The 19,052-nt window shown below is 44.6% G+C and overlaps 1 protein-coding gene across 2 annotated transcripts; it reads right to left on the bottom strand.

Annotated features, from left to right (window-relative positions):
- Positions 1-2,758: 2,758 nt before the first annotated feature.
- ACCS (1-aminocyclopropane-1-carboxylate synthase homolog (inactive)) lies at positions 2,759-18,218 on the bottom strand. Of its 2 annotated transcripts, none has more exons than XM_075502539.1 (15): positions 17,511-18,218; positions 15,586-16,199; positions 14,018-14,077; positions 11,227-11,297; positions 10,609-10,678; positions 9,380-9,446; positions 8,824-8,921; positions 8,166-8,243; positions 7,058-7,158; positions 6,218-6,307; positions 5,150-5,195; positions 4,860-5,001; positions 4,121-4,263; positions 3,585-3,738; positions 2,759-3,345 (listed from the first exon to the last, which is right to left on the bottom strand). In XM_075502539.1, exons 1-15 carry the CDS (start codon positions 17,968-17,970, stop codon positions 3,047-3,049), a joined length of 2,493 nt encoding a protein of 830 aa, XP_075358654.1. In that variant the 5' UTR covers positions 17,971-18,218; the 3' UTR covers positions 2,759-3,046. The 2 variants fall into 2 exon arrangements, with proteins under 2 accessions (XP_075358654.1, XP_075358653.1); XM_075502538.1 differs by having other exon boundaries at positions 17,334-18,217.
- Positions 18,219-19,052: the final 834 nt, after the last annotated feature.

Raw genomic sequence — 19,052 nt, 5'->3', positions numbered from 1 at the left:
GTAAAAGAAAGAAATGAGGGGGGACAGTCCTTAATAATTTCTCTATAATTTTTTTTCTGTAGAGATTTGCCCCACAGAAAAAAAAAGGTCATTAATAATAATGATGAGAAATAGTGAGCAGGGATAACATCTAACATGGAGGTAGCAGAAGGAACAAACAATTTGTACAGCCAGAGCCTGTGGTTTTTCTGTCAGGGTATTTTCTGTCAGGTACAGCAAATAAGAGTTGATTTAACTTCTATATACGTATACACAGGACTTTCTAAATGTTTACCAATTCTTTTCAACCAGTAAAGGCCATTTTCAGAATTTATGGGATTTGTACAGTCAAAACAAATGTTGCTTATTCCAACAGCAGGCTCATAACATCACATTTCTCTCTAGCCTCATTTCCAGTTATATTTTAAGTTTCAGTGACCAAGCTAACATTCCTCAGTGGAGAGCTCCTCAGGCAGGTGTTAAACCTGAAAAAATAATAGAAAATATTCCATGCAACAAAGTGTGTGTCTGTCCTGTTATTTTGAGTTACAGCAAGCTCAGGTGGCAGTGACTGTGGGCCATATTATATTAGCTGTGAGGATTTTGAAAGTGTATTACACCCTCTTTCCTACAGAGAGGTGTGCTTTACTAGCTGCTCCCACATAGAGACAGTACAATAAATCCGCTTTCTGAGCAGTAAACATCTAAGAGTGAAAAACATATTCTATTGTTACTATTGTATAATAACATACTCTAACCATAGTAGTGACCAGAACACCAAAAGAAAAGAAAATTAGGAGTAATTAATGGGTTGCATTTGTTATAGGAATCCCCTGAAATACCACTTCAACTAATGCCTATACAGTCTTACCTGGTTCTTCATTTCAAAGAGCTTTCTCCCTAAATTTTTGTTCCTCAGACCCTCCTTGGGATACATAAATAAGAGGGGGCAAACCAGTAAGTCCATTTGTGTTTTAGCTGTACATCTCACCTCTCACTCCATTAAGGAAACCTGCCTTGTGCTATAGCTTTCTTTGTGGACACCCAAGAGCAAATGGAAAATAAATTATAGTCATCAAAGAATGTACTTAAAAATATTGTACATGGACAAATGACAAACTAATAAGCAAATATGATGCTTATAACTATCCCTTATACTCCTCTTACTGATCACCTCACCAACCTTGCCTCATCACTGGCATCTGAGAGAAGGACCAGTTACTTCCAACAGCCACCACATGCAGCACCATCTTCTCCTCAGCCACTGGTCAGACTCTCCTTCTCACTGTCCAAGCAATTCTCCACCATCACCTCACCAAAGTGCAGTCACATTAATTATTTGCTACCTGTGCCCTGGTAATTTGGTTTATTGTCTATGATATAGACACATGCTTTTGTCACTCATTACGACATGCCCATCTGCCCAAATCTATGATGCCCAAGAACAAAACCAACAGAGCCACAATGGTACCACTGTGAGCCATCAATCACTGACATCCCACCTCACAAAGTAACTAAAATGAAAGCTGTTTTACTTGAAGATTGAACCAAAGAATCTGAATTTCCTGTTAACTCTCAATACTACTCTTCTCCTAAATGATCTACAGAGAAGAAATCTAAGCAAGATGCATGTATTTCATGGGACCAAGGATTTTTTTCCTGCCTTTCCAATTTCATGAAGAGTAGAAGTTGGTTGTTCACCTGTGATCAGCAAATTCCAACTGCTTTGAAAGCACAGAATGTAGCCTAAATTTTATCTTTCACCTCTCTCACTCACTATATACAGATTCCATAATGCCACCAGGATGAAACTCGGTTACTATTAGAACATAGTACAGAAGGAGAAAGGTGCACTTCCATTCAGTTTTCATGGGCAGTTTCCTTGAACTCTGGATTAATATGTATGCAGAAAAAACAGCTTAAATTCCTTTAAGATACCTAAAATTTGATAGTACCAGAAATTAAAGAGCTTTGTATCTGTGAAAGAAGCTTTCCAACTGAAATACTTTATCAGCATCATACAGGAAACAGTGTCTTTTAAAATGGAAAAGAGAGGAAGGAGAGGAGACTGAAGAATACTGTTTAGTCAAAAAATTACCCTGAAAATTGACAAAAATGGCTAAAAATTTGCCTTAATTACCCTGATAATGGTGGAAGGTGCCACTTTGGAAGCCTGTGGGCTTAAAGTAGGTACACCTAGCATGGTGGCAGAAGAAGTATTTTCTACATTGTCCTGCCCATATACCTCACTGCTAACCAGAAGGGATGGACTTCCAGGAATAGGAAGGCTGCAGAAAGAACATCTACTTTCAATCGCCTCTCCGTTCTTGGCTCTTTTGTGGACACTATGCCAAGAGACCAACGGATGCTGTTTATTTATATGAATACAAAAAAGAAGGATAGAAACAAAAACGGGCATTTCACCAACTGACAGTGTTGGATACTGTCTGATCTGAGGTTAGACTGGAAACCAACTCAAAATGAAAAGCTTTACAGAACTCAGACTAGATAACCACGGTCCTAAGAGCCTCACTCATGCAGATGAACCCATACACATGCCTGTTTACCCTTAGCTGAGGCTAAGTTAGGGCTGACACTGGGTTCTATCTCCCCAAAACACCTCTTTGTGAAAGCAGTCATCTTCTGGCCCCGAAATAGTTAGTTACATCTGATCATTCAGGAAAAGGGAAACTTTACACATTTTAACAATCTCAAGTCTCTGTCTTCCTGAAAAGCGTGAAATAAGAAGCATAAAAAATGACACCACAGGACCTTGTAAGAGAGTTAAGAGCATATTCATTAGAAATGAAATACAAAATACAATGATGCCGCAGGACAGGGGGCAGCAGGTGAACAAGACCCCCCCCATTCCCTACCCTCACCCCAATCCAAGGAATGCACCTATATAATACAAATTAGAGATCTCAAACAGGGGGGAGAGGAGGGGTTTTACAAAGTGATTTTCTTGCTATACAGAAAATATATTATTTGCTGGAAGTCACTGCTGAGCTGTTAGGGGCCCAGGGTCAGTCTCTGCTCAGGAAACCCCCTGAAGGGACACTGACCCCTACTGCTTCCCCACCAATTTGCTGAACACATCGTAGATCTCTGGCTTTTCCTGTGCGAACTGCTCGGCTGTATTTTTCTGTAGCCAGTCAGATGAACGCATCTGTTGCTGCAGGAGGCCAATGAGGTCACCAAGGTTGGAGCTACTGGCACAAGTAGGCTCCTGGTGGCGGGACACAAAAATGACTTCATCTGTGCTATCTGCTTTGCCATCCTGATCTGACTGACAAGGCTGCTCCTTCTCCTCAGCCAGTATCTCCTGCTCCCGCTCTTCCAAAACCTTGCGGATCCGTTGCATACCTGCAGTGGTATAAGGAGGAGAAAACACTAGTGGATTAGTTTAAGCCACACAAGTTTAGGACACACAAGTGTCCCCAAATCTGTCAGATCCAGAAAAATTTGGAGGATGGAAGGAAAGGGAAGAAAAATGGAGAAGAAAAGAGAATAATAATAATAGGATAAATTTAGGATTAAGGAGAGGAGGAAACAGTGCTGCAGAAATTCTGGTGGGAAGAAAACGAGAAGAAAACATTACTCACCTAACTGTAGTCGGTGGGTCTTGTCAGCAAAGATGATGCGGAACCATCCGGGTTCACTGCATTCAAAGGCTTTACCGCAGGACAGGAGGACCTTGTTATCCAGAAAACGCCTCCAGAGCAGCATCTCCTCCTCAAATGTGCCTGTCCTAAGGTACTAGGAGAGTCAGCAGAAGGGCCAGAGGTTAGTAACATATAGGCCAAATCACTGAGATCCTCATGAATTTGTGATTCCCATGAGGTCTGCAAAGGCCAGGGGAGACACCTTTTACCTCTGAAGCACAGCAGTTGTGATATAAAGGAAGAAATGGGGAGGAAAGTGGCTTGAGAGCAGTAAGATTCCTGCAAGGAGGGAAATGCACAGACAGACGAAAGGAAAAGAACGGACAGAAATACCAGGCAGCCCTTCCCTCTGCTCATCAGACAACAGATTTGTTAAAAAAAAATGCTTATCACAATATTAAACTTTCCTCTAGACGCAGTTACACCACATGCCTGCCCGCATCCCAGGAGAAGCCTCCCTTCCTAAGACTACCAACCTTTCGGAAATCAATCCAGACAAAGAAGCCTGCATTGCGGTTGAGAAAAGGAACCCCAAGTGTCTTCAGCTCGTCTGTCACATATGTATGGGCAGCTTTTAGGCGGGCATGGTTGGCCCTCAGGTACACCTGGTTGATCCAGTCTGACCAGAAGGAGAAGATAAAGAAAAAAAATCACAAACTGAGAAAGAATTCCGATCTGTTCAAGTTTCCAAAACACTCACAGTGCCTTTTTCCATTTCACCCTTCACCTCCTTTTTTTGTTTTCTGTTTCCTCAAATAGCAAAAAGAGGCACAAGAACTACTTAGCAGTTTCATGCCTGTGCAGAAGAATATCTTCTTGACCTTCCTGAGGAAGTTTCCCTACATTCATAGCTCTTAGTTGTTGTGGACTGTTAGCACTCCATCCAGGGCAAAGCTAGAGATCCAGTTCCATTTCCCTCATCCCACAAGCCCATATTCCTTGTTTCTGCTCAGCTGGTTCTAAACAACACTGCCTATTTCTATCCACATAGCTATCACACTTCTTCAAAGTTGCTCCTCTAATTCTGCTGATCAGGAGCTCTGCAGAAATGGTCCTTTTCTGTAGCTTCATGTTACATGGGCAGCCTCAGGATTATAGAAGACTGTCAGTTAAGCTGTACAAACAGGAAACCACTTGGGAAAGTAAGGGGAGGGGATCCCCCGGTACCAAGACACACAGAACGGCAGAGGATCATACATGGAGCTACTGGCTCACCTCTGTCTCTAAGCAGCTGTGCAACCTTGTGCTGGACAGGTCCACAAACCCCATGGAAATAACACAAAGAAGCCACTGCATTAGCAACATCTTGGTTCTCTGTGTATAAAGTACCAAAACGAATCCCAGAGACAGCAAAATCCTGCAGAAGACACAGAGAGACTACTTTATTACACAGGAAGACCAGGATCCTATTACTACTGCCTTGTTCTCTCCAGCATGAGGAACCTGAGGACACCAGCCAACCCTACCAGCCAGGAAGCCACGGCATGACGGCAACCAGCACTCACCTTGCTTATTCCCCACATCACATGAGTCCGCTGTGGATCAGGCAATCTGTATGTAGAAGGATGCAGATGGGCAGTTAGTGTCATAGGTGCTGAAGCTTTTGGATCACCAGTGCAGCATTGCAGAAACAGAGAGGCAGCATTACACAATGACAGACAGTGCAGCACGGAACATCAGTCAAGTAGAAAATTCAAATCCGACCTAACTTTAGAAGCTAGGAACACCCTGGAACTAGTTTTAGACACAATTTTCAAATATTTCAGAGATACAGAGACTTGCAAGTGCTATATTTTACGTGCAGATTTCCTGCACATTTGAAGCATATACATATAATGCTAGAAATCAGGGCTGTGCCAATGTATTTGCCAAGAATTAAAAGTAATTTTCTTTCTTTCAAACCCCAATATTTTGCAGAAGGAGATAAAGTTCTTCTTTTGCAATGTTGTACATCCAAGCCCAGCAACACTGAGCTAACACTTAACCAAGTGTATTTTATTTCCTTGCAATTGAGAACAAAAAGAAAGATAGCACCACTGGTGAAAACTAGAAATTAAAAAAAAAAAAACCCACGCCATATTTTTAAAAGGTGAGATTTGAAAAGTTTTTCATCTCATTAAATTGATACCTAATAAAACCCATTCTCCAGTCTGTAATAACACTGTGATCCGTGACTACTGTATGAAAAAAAAGAAAGTAAACAGTAACAGAAAGTCTTTACAGGCATCAAAAGAAACAGGGGAAAGAGGAAACAATGTTTAGGTAGGAAGAAAAGCTTCACTCTCAACAAATGAAACATCTGTTTCCAGTTTTGGGGACTGTCACAAGCAAATACCAAAGCACACATTGAAAAGTGTACCACAACAGAAAACTTAACTACCATTTTTTACTTGCTAGATTGCACTTGACAAAATGCATTTGCCATTCAGAAATTACAAAAAAAAACAGAAATCAGCATAAGGCAGATTCAGAATTTGCTAGCCCATGACTTAACTTCCAGTCACAAGTTCTCAGCAAGGCATCATGTTGAACTGTCACTGGAAGATGGCCAGGGAAGTAGGAGCTGATTTTACCTGTCCATGCCTAGGACACTGTGAAACGTGGCTGATTCATCAAAAACTGACAGCATGTAGATCTCATCTACTATCACATGCAATTCATGCCTGCAAAAGGACAAAATGGAGATTACAAAAGGCTGCTTCTGGTTTAGAAGCAGAGATAAATTCAGGCCTGCAAAGACTTGCTTTATACAAAGAAGAGGGACACCAAATTTTGCAGAAGTAAAGCATTTTTCACAACTCAGAAGGTCTATTATGTGTACATTGTGTACATGCGTACAAGTGTACATTGTGTACATGTGTACAAGTGATTTGAGATATATCCACCTAGCTGTCACCCACTGCAACCATATAACGAGATAAAAATTCAGTCATTTCCAATGCTCTAGTGAAAATTAATTCCTGTGTGTACTACCCATCTAGAATAAGTTGTATCATCATCCACTTTGAATCTCACGGATTCTGAATCTCAGAGAGTATCCGTGATCCATGATGAAGCTGGGAACCCACATTCATACATTTCTTTGTCTTTGCACATACAGGGAAACTGAGAGGAAAGGAACTCAGCTTCCTACCAGAGAAGCACAGCACCATAGTGTTTGCTAGGACTACCAACAAATAAAACTTGCATTTGTTGATACAAGTTGCTTTGCTACTCCAGATGACTGCATGGTCCATGTTCCCTTGTCCCCAGCACTCCTCTCTCCTCCCTTAAGCCCACCACTGTATGTGAAGAACAGACTGTTTGCCTGACTTAAAAGATATTCGCAGATAAATTCAGGGACAGTGAGTAGTCCACCAGATTCTGGAAGCCGTATCTGACTCAGGATGCCTCAGCCTTCCAAACTGACATACCTTTTAGCAAATTCCAGGTAATCCCGTAGCTCTGACAAGGAGTAGATGTCCCCGAGGGGATTTTGGGGATTCAGAAGAATTAAGGCCCTTACAGTGACACCCTGCAGAACACAAATAACGCAATATTGAGAGAGCACCCATCATGGGATAAATTTTCAGTCCCTCTACTTGAGCAATGAGTGTGATACAAGATTCCCCTTAAGCTTCCACCATGACTTTTCGCCTAAAGGCTAGATTTGTATGAGAAAACTATTAATCAAAAATTAAGATTTTTTTTTTTTACAATTATATCACTTGCAAAGTGATCTGAGGAAAAGATTATAGAATGAATCTATGATTTTGAAAAGCGGGAGTCTGCCACAACCATTGCCATCTGGTCAACCAATTAATGAGAAAGATGCTGTCACACGTTCTCAGCATGGAAGAGAACTTACTCTGAGCTGTATCAGTAATTGAGAAGTAACAAATTACTGAAGATTTCCCACGAATGAGGCAAGAAAGATAGGAATTTGAGCTATGTGCATGCAAACTGTTCTCATTTAGAGCACACTTGGCTGAAGATGTCAGAGCCGGTAATGATCTAAAGATACAGCTAAACATATAAAGGGCTTAGGACAATGTCAAAACTTACACACTAACTCTTCAGATGATACTCATCTGCATTTATCCTCTAGATTTGCACCTCTCTCCCTCCTGCAAAAACTCTCAGTGTTCTTAGTGGAGTCATCTGTACTACTGTGTAGAGCAGTCAGTTTTGAGGTAACTCAGCTGGCCTTCCTGAAGGAGAAACCCTGGGTAGTTCCTACTTTTTAGTGCATGCCCAAGTACATTTTTTTTGTGATATGAATGGGTTCCAGTGCTTTGTGAATGGTCTGGTACTCCTGGTTTATCCCTCCTGCTGTGACCAAAATTGGACAGACACGACACTGGAGGATTCCCCCTAAGACTGCCCCTGAGTTTGCAAGCAGCCTAATCTCAAGTGGTCTACAAGGACAACCGGAAAGCCAGGTGCTAGGTTTTGAAAATGTTTTGATCTTCAGGCCACTTCTGGGACGTGCTGTCTCATATTGTAAACTTAACTGGTAACGTGAAGCTCAGCTAAACTCACCTCTGCCCGGGCATCCTGCAAGGCTTTTTCCAGTTTTTCCACTGTAAGCTGAAAAGGCCGAGTGCTTGTTCCAGTAATCTGAAAGACATCACAAAGATAAAAAAGGCCAAGTTATTTCAATAGAGTCTGCCTTGAGCCAATCCCCTGAGAAATGTTCCCCAAAAGAAAATAAAAACCCAACAATAATGACCTAGCAACCATCTTATCCTTTCATACTACAGAGAGAATAAATAAATAAATAAAATCAAAGAAATGTTCATCACAGGCTGGCCACACACACAGAATTCTCTGGTCATCCTTGAATAACTAAAACAATGCAAGATCTCCATCTGCTCTTCCACCCCTGGGACCATCTCGAGTAGGACAGTACATACTTCTGTCTCCGAGGTTCAAAATGGCCATTTTTTTTCCTCTCAAGAGCCATTACTGGGAGTAAGATACAAGAAAAGGACAACACTGGAATCCCGATTTATGGTCTCGAACAACTTTCTTGCAAATTATGTGCCCAGTTTCCCAGCAATAAATTGGGAAAATGCCCATGGGCTGCAGCCTATCCTTGTTCTGAGGACTGCTTTCAGAGGTTCCCAAAGCCCAGTACTTTCCAGTATCAATTATTTTTTAACAACAGGGGTTGGTATTCCCTTCCCTCAGATCTTACCTTACTGTCTAAATAGGCATACACCAGCTTGACATTACCATAGAGGAAGACACTCTGGGTAATACCACCATAAAAGGGAGTAGCAATCAGAACAGCTTCTGGAACCGAGAAAACAAAATTGGTCATCAACAGGTCACAGTTCTTCTCTCTCTTCTAATGAAGTTCAGCTAAACATGAAAGCTTTTCTACAGCTGTGCCCTCTGGAAACACTGTAATGTTACTGCCTTTTCCTCCACTTGATTTTTACATTAATTCTTTAATCTTCTCCAAGAACCCAGGTAAACATGAGTATAGCCTACATTTAGTCTGACAAACTAAAACAGGGCACCACGAAAACAGTGAAGGCAGACAGGGCAAGACATCAAGTGTGAGTGCATGGCATCTGCAGACCATGGAGGTGATGAACTTCACAGCACAATCCTGCAGCAACCCAGAACTTTGCAGTAGGCCAATGCTAATTCCACTACTTCACTTCTCTCAAACAATATTTAAACAGAGTAACGCATTATTTCCCAATATAATAAACATTAAAAACATCTCCTGACCATCCACTTACCCCCTGGATCACAAAGGACTGTAGCTAATGCAGAAAATAAAGAGCCACAACCATTTAAAACAATCACCTACAGAAGAAAGAGAGAGGTAAGTGATAAATCTGTCCATAGAAAGACAACACTATAAAAGAATAATTTCTGACCATATCACTGAAATATATTTTCTCCCCAATTCTCTAGCACGGATGTTCCCAGAATTTTCCTGCTGAAATCCCACTTCTACCAGAAATAACTTTAATCCTGTTCTTTGCTTCAGAGACACTTTGTCCCAGTGCCATTCTTGATTCTAATACGCAATTTAGAAAAAGAGTAGGCTTTAAGTAGGGAAAAAATTGGGGAGCAGTTCTGAACTGCTAGAAAAGCAAACTACTTTTCATCTGCTAATATGCATTATCATCTCTTTGTGGTAACAGCAGCTCTGACCTCCTGCCAAATTTGTGCAAAAGTGGAAACCACTGTCTCGTACAGGAGCAGGTTTGACTCCTGCTTCTGGAAGACAGATGCTCACAGGTCCCATGAGTTTCACTCCAAGTATCAGGCAGAATCTGCTGCCCTGGAGAAGCAGTGATCAGCAAACTGATCACTGGTAACTTCCATTCACATGAAGTATGGGCTTCTGCTGAATTACTGCAGCCAGAAAAGCAATGGCTGCACCAGCTCCTGCTGCCTTCAGCACTCAGCAGAGGCAGGAGTCCCTGATCTCCGCAGGCACCTGCACCCAGCCTGCATCTCTCCCAAGTCAGCAAGTCCTGCAGAGACTTGGGTCTTGACGCCTTCCTTACAAAACTGCCACAAAGTCTGAAAAGGTCTGTTTTTACAGGCTAAAACTACTCTTGGCTCAATTACAGATTTTTGTCCTGAGGTGTAACAGCAGAACGGGACGAAATTAAACTCGACTGAAACAATGGGCACTCTTTGTCAAGGCTGAGGGATACAGGCACAGTAGGTCCCAGCGCTGAATAAGAAGATGAACACATAAAACCCCACTGAGAGCACTGGCATGAGGAGTTGGCACACAGAAGTAAAGCATGAGGCAGATATACAGTAGACCTGAAGTGTTTTGGCTGAAGTGTGCATCAAAAGCTACTGAAATGGCTATGAATCAATCTCATTTACATGATAAAAGGCTGTCATCTTACCAAATCATTTGTTTAAAAAAAAGAAGATGAAACAGTTTGACAACAAATGGCAAAACATTAGAAGAGACACCAATGGAAAGTGGGTTACCCACATTTTCTGCCTTAAGAGGTGCAGGGGCCTTGCAGTAATAGGTCAAAAATCGAGCCACTTCCTCCCGTAAACTGAGAAAGACACAAAAGCAAATATTGATTCAGCTTATTCTCCAAGAGGCTGGGCTTCCCCAGGTCCACATCTCAGGAAAATAAAGCCAGGGCACAGTAAAGTCTGGTGAAAACAGCTAGAAAACAGGATAGCTGAGGCCCATGCCACAGACATGACTTTTACACATAGCAAAGGTGTCACGGATAATATCTATAATGGTGCATACATTTCTGATGAGCTTTAATTGAGGCACAGAAGAGAAGGATTAAAGTCCCCAAGTGTTCATTATGTTTCAAAGGACTGTTTGGAGTTACCTAATTTGTTAATGTATACAGTGCTTTTAAAACTGTGTTTGCTTTAGAAAATTTGCATCTTCTCTCACATAAAAGGATTTTTAACTGGATGAACCGGTAGGACAGCTAACTTACAGTTTTGCAAAGAAAAAGATGATTAAATGACCTAGAAAAGTTTTAACTATTGAGTGTAGCAGAAGCGATTTGTATTCATCCATTCTGCTTATCAGAGAAGTAGTCAGAAAGAGAAGTGTTACAGAAAAGGGAAGACTTACAACATATGACCCTTCCAGTCAGGATACTGAAGCAGTGGAGGCTCCATCAGATTCATATCGGCCTGTGTCAGCTGGGAGCAACGAGAAGAACCATTAGAAGCACAATCACTGATATCAGAAACATGGAGATAGACGGGATCCATGTACAGGTGCATACCTGCATAGGCACACACACACACACACACACGTGCAACTTCAACAGTTGTAAAACTGGATTGAGAAAGGCACTGACCATCAAAATTAATGCAGCTTGGAGAAGCAAGGACCAGCAAACTGATCAGTGATAATTTCAGGTTATGTGGCATACGGGCTTCTGCTAAGTTATTGCAGCCAAAACTTCGCTGCAGAGAGATCTACAAAAAGGATGCAGAACGGGCAATACACACAATGCCCATAACCAAGATGCCTGCAGAAGACTTTCTCAGCAAATGAAGCAACCCAAAGAGTCCCAAAGAGTGTTTCACCCAAGCTCTGAGGACAACAGCTTTCAGCTGGAAAGTAAGTCCCAATTGTGAAAGCTCAGGTCTAGACTGTCAGAAAGAGACAGAAAGGATTTTGAATCACAGTCAGATATGTATTTTCTTTAATAAACTTTCAATATATTAATTTTTTAATGAATTCTAGCTTTCATTTATGTCTCAGTTCCAAGTTACTGCAGCTCCTTCAGATCTATAATTCTGATAAGTTTTGATAAGTGTTAAAGCATAACGGGAGCTTTCAAAAGACAGGAGAAAAATGAAATTATCTTCTTGGTAGTTCTTCCCTGGGGCAGGCACTTTGTTCCTTATTAGGAGTTCATTCTGATCGCAAAGACAGATTCACCTGAATTGTGGAGCCCTTTTTCATGTTTATATTTAGATAAAGTACGCACACTGCTTTTATCTAAATATTTTCAAGGTTGTAAATATCAGGGTTTCGCATAATCCAGTTCTATGAAGTTGCAAGGGAAAGCACAGTGGTGATATAGGCAGAGAGAAGAGGACATTTTACATAAACAAAAAGAGAATAAACAAGTGTTATGTACAATGTACCTTCCAAATATTTAATGGCAACCAAATCTATGAGTTAATATTAACAAAGGTGAGGGTGGGGTGACATGACAAGTAGGTGATAGTGCAAGGGAGGAGGGAAATTCAACATGCAGTGTGAAAGTTTCTCACATAATAACAAACCCACAACATTCTGTACTGGTGTTTTAATAACTGGTGCCAAGCTCTGGAGTTTAAAGACACTGTCCTTATCCCATGCAGAATTACAACCTGATATTATAGGATTAAAGTTCCCTTATTCAGCTGTAGATGTTCTTGAAGCCTATGTAGCACAGAACTTTGCCTCCTTAGATCTCTCTCCTAAACTTATCTAGAGAATGCAACATAGAACATATCAGCAGACTTGGCCAAAAATGACTATGCAATAATAAAGAGGAGAACCCTTAAAGGTAATGCATTAAGGGCTAAGGAAACCAGATGGGCCAGCTGAAAGGAAGACCATCTGAGATCTCACCCCACAAAATATTCTCTAATTTAAGGGTCAAAAGTTGAAGACAGAAATCTGATACATTACTTCATTCAGTGGAAACAGTAAGTATTTATTGTCCCAAATAGCAACAAATTATTTGCCTACAATCCCAGTTGGTGCTGCATTCGGTGAATCCATACCCTAACTCCAGGCTGCAATGACTGAGAAGCTGGCAACAGTATCTTTGTTCGGCTTGTTGCCACAAGCATTATGGCTTGTCTCACTATAGCCAACAAAGTCTTAACTCATTTTCATAATAAGGCTAATTAAGGTGCAGCTGACTACCGTCTCCCTCTGCACTACTTACTGCAGGCTTGGTGTTAGTTTTAAGGGAAAAGGACAGCAAAGGAAGGAAGGTACCACCTACGCAGCCTAGAAGGCACCTTTTTCGTGCAGGCAGCAGCTCTGCCTTACCTGTTCTTTTAGCTGGAAGGCGGAGTGGTGGGGTAGCGTCCCCCCGAGTCAGTGGAGTGGCAGGCAGAAATAAAACAAGGAACATTTTGAGGGTGGGAACTGGCGGAACGGGAGCAACCATGAACTTCAAAACGCAGAGGCCGACTCCGACCCTGAGCCACCTTCCCTCCCCACAGACAACTTCAGGTAGGAGAAACTGCCACCTGCACGCCTCGCGGGCTGCACCCGGGCAGTGATTTTAACGGAAATCAGGAAACATTCGTCTACAGCACGGTTCTGTTGTTTTCTTTTGACTTTTTCTACTTTTTGAGTTGTGCCATGTGTTTCATGCCTCCCCCTGGTGCAACTGAACAAAGTGAGCAGGTAGCAGCAGACCCAGTCTGATTTTGAGAGATTTCAAGAGCTGCCACCATTCACTGTTGCCACCCTCGCACATTTCAGGTAAGTTCAGAACTGGGTGTCCAAATCGTGTGACTTTATAATGGACAGATGTGAAGATCCTGGAAATTAAATAGAGTTCAAAACTAATTTCAAAACCTCTGTATTAAATCAACTGCTGTCAGCAGGAGAAAATATAACGCATCTTATTTTCATTTAGTTTTCTGAGCCAAGTACAGCCCCAAAGGGAAACCCATCATGAAGAGGAACAGAAAACCACCCTTGTTCCTATCCTCCTGGAAAAGTAAAATAAATAAATGTACGAATAGATGGATTCAAAAGTGACTTCCAACAAATCAAAAATTCACGACGAAAAACTTCACCAGATAAACCTGAGCAACAGCAATAACTCTACGAAAGTGCAAGCACTGAGGAGGAACTACACAGCAAATTCAGTATTTCTTTTTGGAATAGGACTTACCCGCTTAGACATCAGGTCAAAGCAGAGTTTATTCTCACTGGTGCCAAAGTTTATTATACCCTAGAAAAAGAAATAATTTATTGTTTATAGACACAAAAAACACATGCATACTATCACTTCACTAAATTGCCTCCAAAAAGCTTACCAAGGAAAAGTCAAAACACAGTTCACATAAACTTCACCACATATAACTCAAGACATGTATCTATGTGTGTGTGTTTACATATATATGCCAGGCACTCAGCTTCTTAGTTAATAAACTGCCTTGTAAATGAATATGTACTAACAGTTTATAATTCTTTACAGAATATGTTTAAATTAATCTTGAATTCACTCACTGGTATATATCTAACTACAAAAGAAATCCTAAAACAATTCTGAGAAAACCGAGGTTTACCCTTCTGCAGCAGTTTTCAGCAAGGTTTTGGATACATTTCTTTATCTAAAAGCATTTGTTTATCAGTCATTACTATTCCACTCCACTGATTTGCTCAGAAACCACATAAACATGTGGTCATGAAAAGTGGTTAAAACACTAAATTTTTCCTCTCTGGAGAGATGACCCTACACTTCCAGGTTTAGGATTTGGCCGGGCTTATTTAGCACTACATTAGATCTTGAAGAGTTCAAACCTACTAGCACATTTTCATTATTGGAAGAGGTTAGGTAAATAACTTTTTAAAAATGCGAAAGGAAATCTAAGCAACTGTATGTTTATGATGTTACTAAAGTATAAGTCCAATTTTAGGTATTTGTTTAAAAAGCTACCTCCTACATAGACAACAGTTGGTAGAAGAGGCAGTTTGCGCCTCATAATGCACCTTGTATCAAAAACTTCACTGTGTTTTGCTATCTTAAAAATCTAGTTTTCACCTCCCAACACAGTGTGACTAAAGTCAGGACTAATAATAAAACATTTTTAAAGTTTCAAGTAGTTCAGTATCTGAATGCAGGATCTATTTAAAAGTAATCCACATATAAATCATTATTTATATTTACTGTACTTGTTACTCAGTAATAATTTGCCATGAAGTATTAACACTCAGCCTTTGTGCCACAAGGGGGGTATGATGAGCTACTTACAACTGAGCAGCAGAGCGTAAACAGGCAGAAAAAGTGCTGAGACTTAGTCAAAAGTAATTTAAAAAAGAAAGTCCACTACCTAGTTGCTGTATCTCCTGCACCCATCACCTGCAATATTCAGATATAAGCAGATAATCAGAGATGGTCTTCAGTGGGCAACAGAGGTGATGAGGTGAAAGGAGGAACAGGAGCTCTGTTTGTTCCTGCAGATTTCTTACATCTTTCAAGGTTTACTACTACTATTATTTCCCTGATAGGGAAATCAGATTGTGCAAACCTGAGCTGAACACGGCATTCACCTTTGATATACAGATGAACTGCAAAGCTACTTTTTATTTCTCTTCCTCAAACAAATGGCTTGACCCACCATGTATTAGTGAGATCAAAAAACCCCCCCAGGCTTTCAGCATATCTGCCAGCAAACCTCTAAGAAAGTTTTTTTCCTAGCAAGAAAGCCACGAAAACACTTTGAGGTTCTCACTCACATTGGGGTTCTTGTCTTCATCATACTTGTCAGCATGATAAGCTTTGTACCCTTCCTCAGTGGAGCCACGAAAAATGTTGGCAATGTTGCCGCGAGCAGAGAGGTAGGGGCTTCTCTGGAAGTCGCTGGGGTTACAGAAGCCATGCATGTCAACCTTCCTCTCGGTAAGCGGCCGAGCCCTCATCTCTTGCAGGTCGCCCCCTCCTCCTCCCATTCCCACAATTTCGGACAGTGCCTGGCTGAAGTCCAAGCCCCGAGGCATCGCAACGGAGGAGGAGGAGCCACTATGGCTCTGCTTTAGGATGCTGAGCATCTGAGCAAAGACATTGAACATGCGAAACTCATGTTCCCGCTCCAGTTCAAACCGGCGCTGCTCCAGCTGCATCCGACGCTCCTCCACATCCAAATCTCGCTGAAATCGGCGCTCTTCCATCTGCAAAAAGCGCTCTTCCATGGCCCGCTGAGATGTCAGGGTCTTCAGCAAGAGATCATCGAGCGGGTCCTTCATGCGCTGGCCTTTCCGCTTTTTTCTCAGCCGATGCAAAGCTGAGAAGCCAGGTCGGGGAACCACGTTCTGGATCCGTGACGAGTTTGCCATGTTGGGCTCACTGAAACCTGTGAATACGTAAAAGCAAGGAAGAAAAATTACACGTGCAGCAAGTAAAGTGGCATGGACATGCTTTGCTGCCTTCCCCTGCCCTTCCTAGGAAACACCCTTGATCTACTGTGATTTTACTTGATCAAAGTAAAACCTGTCAGGTACATCTTGCAGTTTGCGAGTTTTTTTGATGTTTGTTTTTAACTTCACACGTTGGGCATCCCATTATGCTGCCAGCCCCAGCCCCACACTCGGCCTCTGAATTAACCTGAACGATCATCAGTTCCCTCCACTGGACTAACTACGCAACCACCATGGCGAAGAGGACGTAGCATTCCTTCCTGATCTCAGACGTTAACCTCACACTGGTTATCATCTCTCTTCTCCCCCATTATGCCGTGCTCTTCCATCAGCCTGTCCTAGACTGGTTTGAAATCCCCAGGATTTCCAGACTGTACCCTTCCTGGCAGCCAAGCAACGGCCAACTGCACTTTCAGTGCAGGATCTCATCTCCTGTAAACAGATACGCTGTTTCTGCCAGTGACTTTCACAAACATCTTCTTTCCAAGTCCTAATGAATAGCTTAGAAAGCCAGGCAATGATTATTCCCAAGTATTCTTCACTGTTGAGTGTCCTAAAAGATTAGATCCGGAAAATATTTTAAAAGAACACAAGGAAAGTTTCACCTGCAGGTTTATAGTGTAGCCATGGCAGAAGAGGGTCTCCTGATACAATTCAGCATGAGGACTGCAGACAGCCCTGGTGATGTTCAAATGATACCAAAAAGCATGCAATTTTTTTCTTTTTTTTAAATAAGGTAAGTACTGTCAGCATTATATGCAGAAATCTAGCACAAATGCCTAGCCTGGCTTACGGCAGACATGCCAGCCCTTTGGATTTCATACACAATATTTAGCCTAGTGCAGAAATTTTAGATTTTATTTACCTGCTGCAAGATACGTTTCGGGAATGGCCAGAAGACTATGAATGCAGATACCAGCCTTCTACTTTAAAGCTTTTTGGGATGTGGAAAAATAAGGATCCAAACGTCAGTGCGAAAACCAGGTGTCTATCTCTGCACCAGAAAAAAATCTCTCTTTCTGGGAAACCAGGCAGAAACCTTATGCTGGAATGTAAAAGGCTATCCCTACCTGAAGGTGAAACACTGGTTTCAATGGGAATCTCCACCCTGGAGATGGGAGAGTCGTTCTGGGCCCTCTCCAAGAAGGCTCTCTCCATCTCATGTTCTTCAGGGGAGCCCTGCTGGTAAGACATGGATGGTGGGGGCTCTGGGGTCAAGCAGTGCTCATCAGAGTTCACCTCCTCACATTTGATTTCCATCAGTTCAGGGTGCTGGGAGTGTCCAAAGGGCAGGGCCGAGGAGGCGAACTGGTGATGGTAGCTCTCCACCATGCTGCCCTGCAGCACCTGCTGAGCCATCATGCTGCCGCTCAGGGAGCTGTAGGCCAGGGCGGGCCGGCTGGTCAGCACCCGGTCCATCACCTCGTAGAACTTCCACGTCCGGCCGCCCCGCGGTGCCTTGCTGTTGTCCTTGATCCGCCGGTACTCCAGCTTCATCTTCTTGATCTTCTCCCGGCACTGGTCGCCCGTCCGGTGGATGCCCTTCTCCCGCAGCACCTCGGCGATGCGGTTGAAGACGTGCTGGTTGCGCAAGCAGCTCTCCAGCTCCATCTGCACCGACTCGTCGGCCCAGAGCTGCAGCAGCTCCACCACCTCGGGGTCCGACCAGTTACTGCCGCGCTCGTACTTCTTCCCCCGAAAATCCATCGCTCCCGGGCCCCGGCCGCGGAGCGGCGGGGCGGGCCGGGGGGGGGTGCCGGCGGGCCGGGGGCTCGGCCCCCGCGCTGCCCAGCCCCCCCGGGCCGAGCCCCGCCGGGCCAGCGGCGGGAAGGGGCGCCGAGGGGGGCCGGGGGCGCCGGGGAGGGGGAGGGGGAGGCGGCGGCGGCGGCGGCACCGCGGGGGCGCCCGGGGCGGGCTGCGCCGGGGCTCCCGCCCGCCGCTCGGCCCGGCCCGGCCCCGCCCGGGCGGTGCACCTGCCCCTGCCCCTGCCCCCGCCCCGCCCCCGCCCGGGGGGCCGGGCCCCCCGCCGGGAGGGGGCTCTCGCACCTTGGCCCGCGAGGGCGCCCGGGCGGCCCTGCCTCCCCCCCAGCCCCTAGCGGGCTGTGCGGCCGCCGGCTCGGCGCGGCTCGGCGCGGCTCGGCTCGGCACGGCTCGGCACGGCTCGGCTTAGCCCATCCGCTAGAGCCGGGCGGAGCGAGCTAGCGGGGAGCCGGGCCGGCATGTTCACATCCGGGGTGACGCACATGCGTGCAGCCCTATTCCGGGATAACTTTAGTCCGTGCCAGGCTCTCGCCGCGCTCCCGGGGCCGCGCCGGGATCCGCGCAGCGCCGCGGGGTCCCTCCCCCGCCCTGCCCCCGGCCGGCAGCACCGTACCGTACTGTACTGTACTGTGCTGTGCTGCGCCGCGCCGTACCGGGCCGTGCCGCGCCACCGCCGCGCCGCCCGGGGGAGGCGCCCCGCTGCCCCTCACCGCGCCCGGCACGGCCGGCCCGCCCGTCCCCGCCCCGCCCGGCGCTACCAGGCACGGCTCGGCGCGGCCTCGCCCGCAGTCACCCCCTCCCCCCCGGGCTCTGGCCCGGGGCGAGGCGGGAGCCCTCGGGAGCCGTGCTGGCGGGCAGGGCCCCTCCCCGCGTCCATAGCCGCCGGTGAAGAGGCCGGCCCCGCTCACGCTAACCCCGCGGGGCTGCTCCCCCGGGCGCGGTTTAGTGGCGGTGCAGCGGAGCGGGTGGCAGGCCCGGCCTGGCTAGAGCTGCGTGGCGGGCGGGGTATGCAGCATCAGCCGGTGTTA

The sequence above is a fragment of the Mycteria americana genome, chromosome 5, assembly GCF_035582795.1.
Source record: "Mycteria americana isolate JAX WOST 10 ecotype Jacksonville Zoo and Gardens chromosome 5, USCA_MyAme_1.0, whole genome shotgun sequence".
Classification (NCBI taxonomy): Eukaryota; Metazoa; Chordata; class Aves; order Ciconiiformes; family Ciconiidae; genus Mycteria; species Mycteria americana.
The sequence above is the reverse complement of the archived record's forward strand: the minus strand, read 5'-3'. Positions and strand labels throughout refer to the sequence as shown.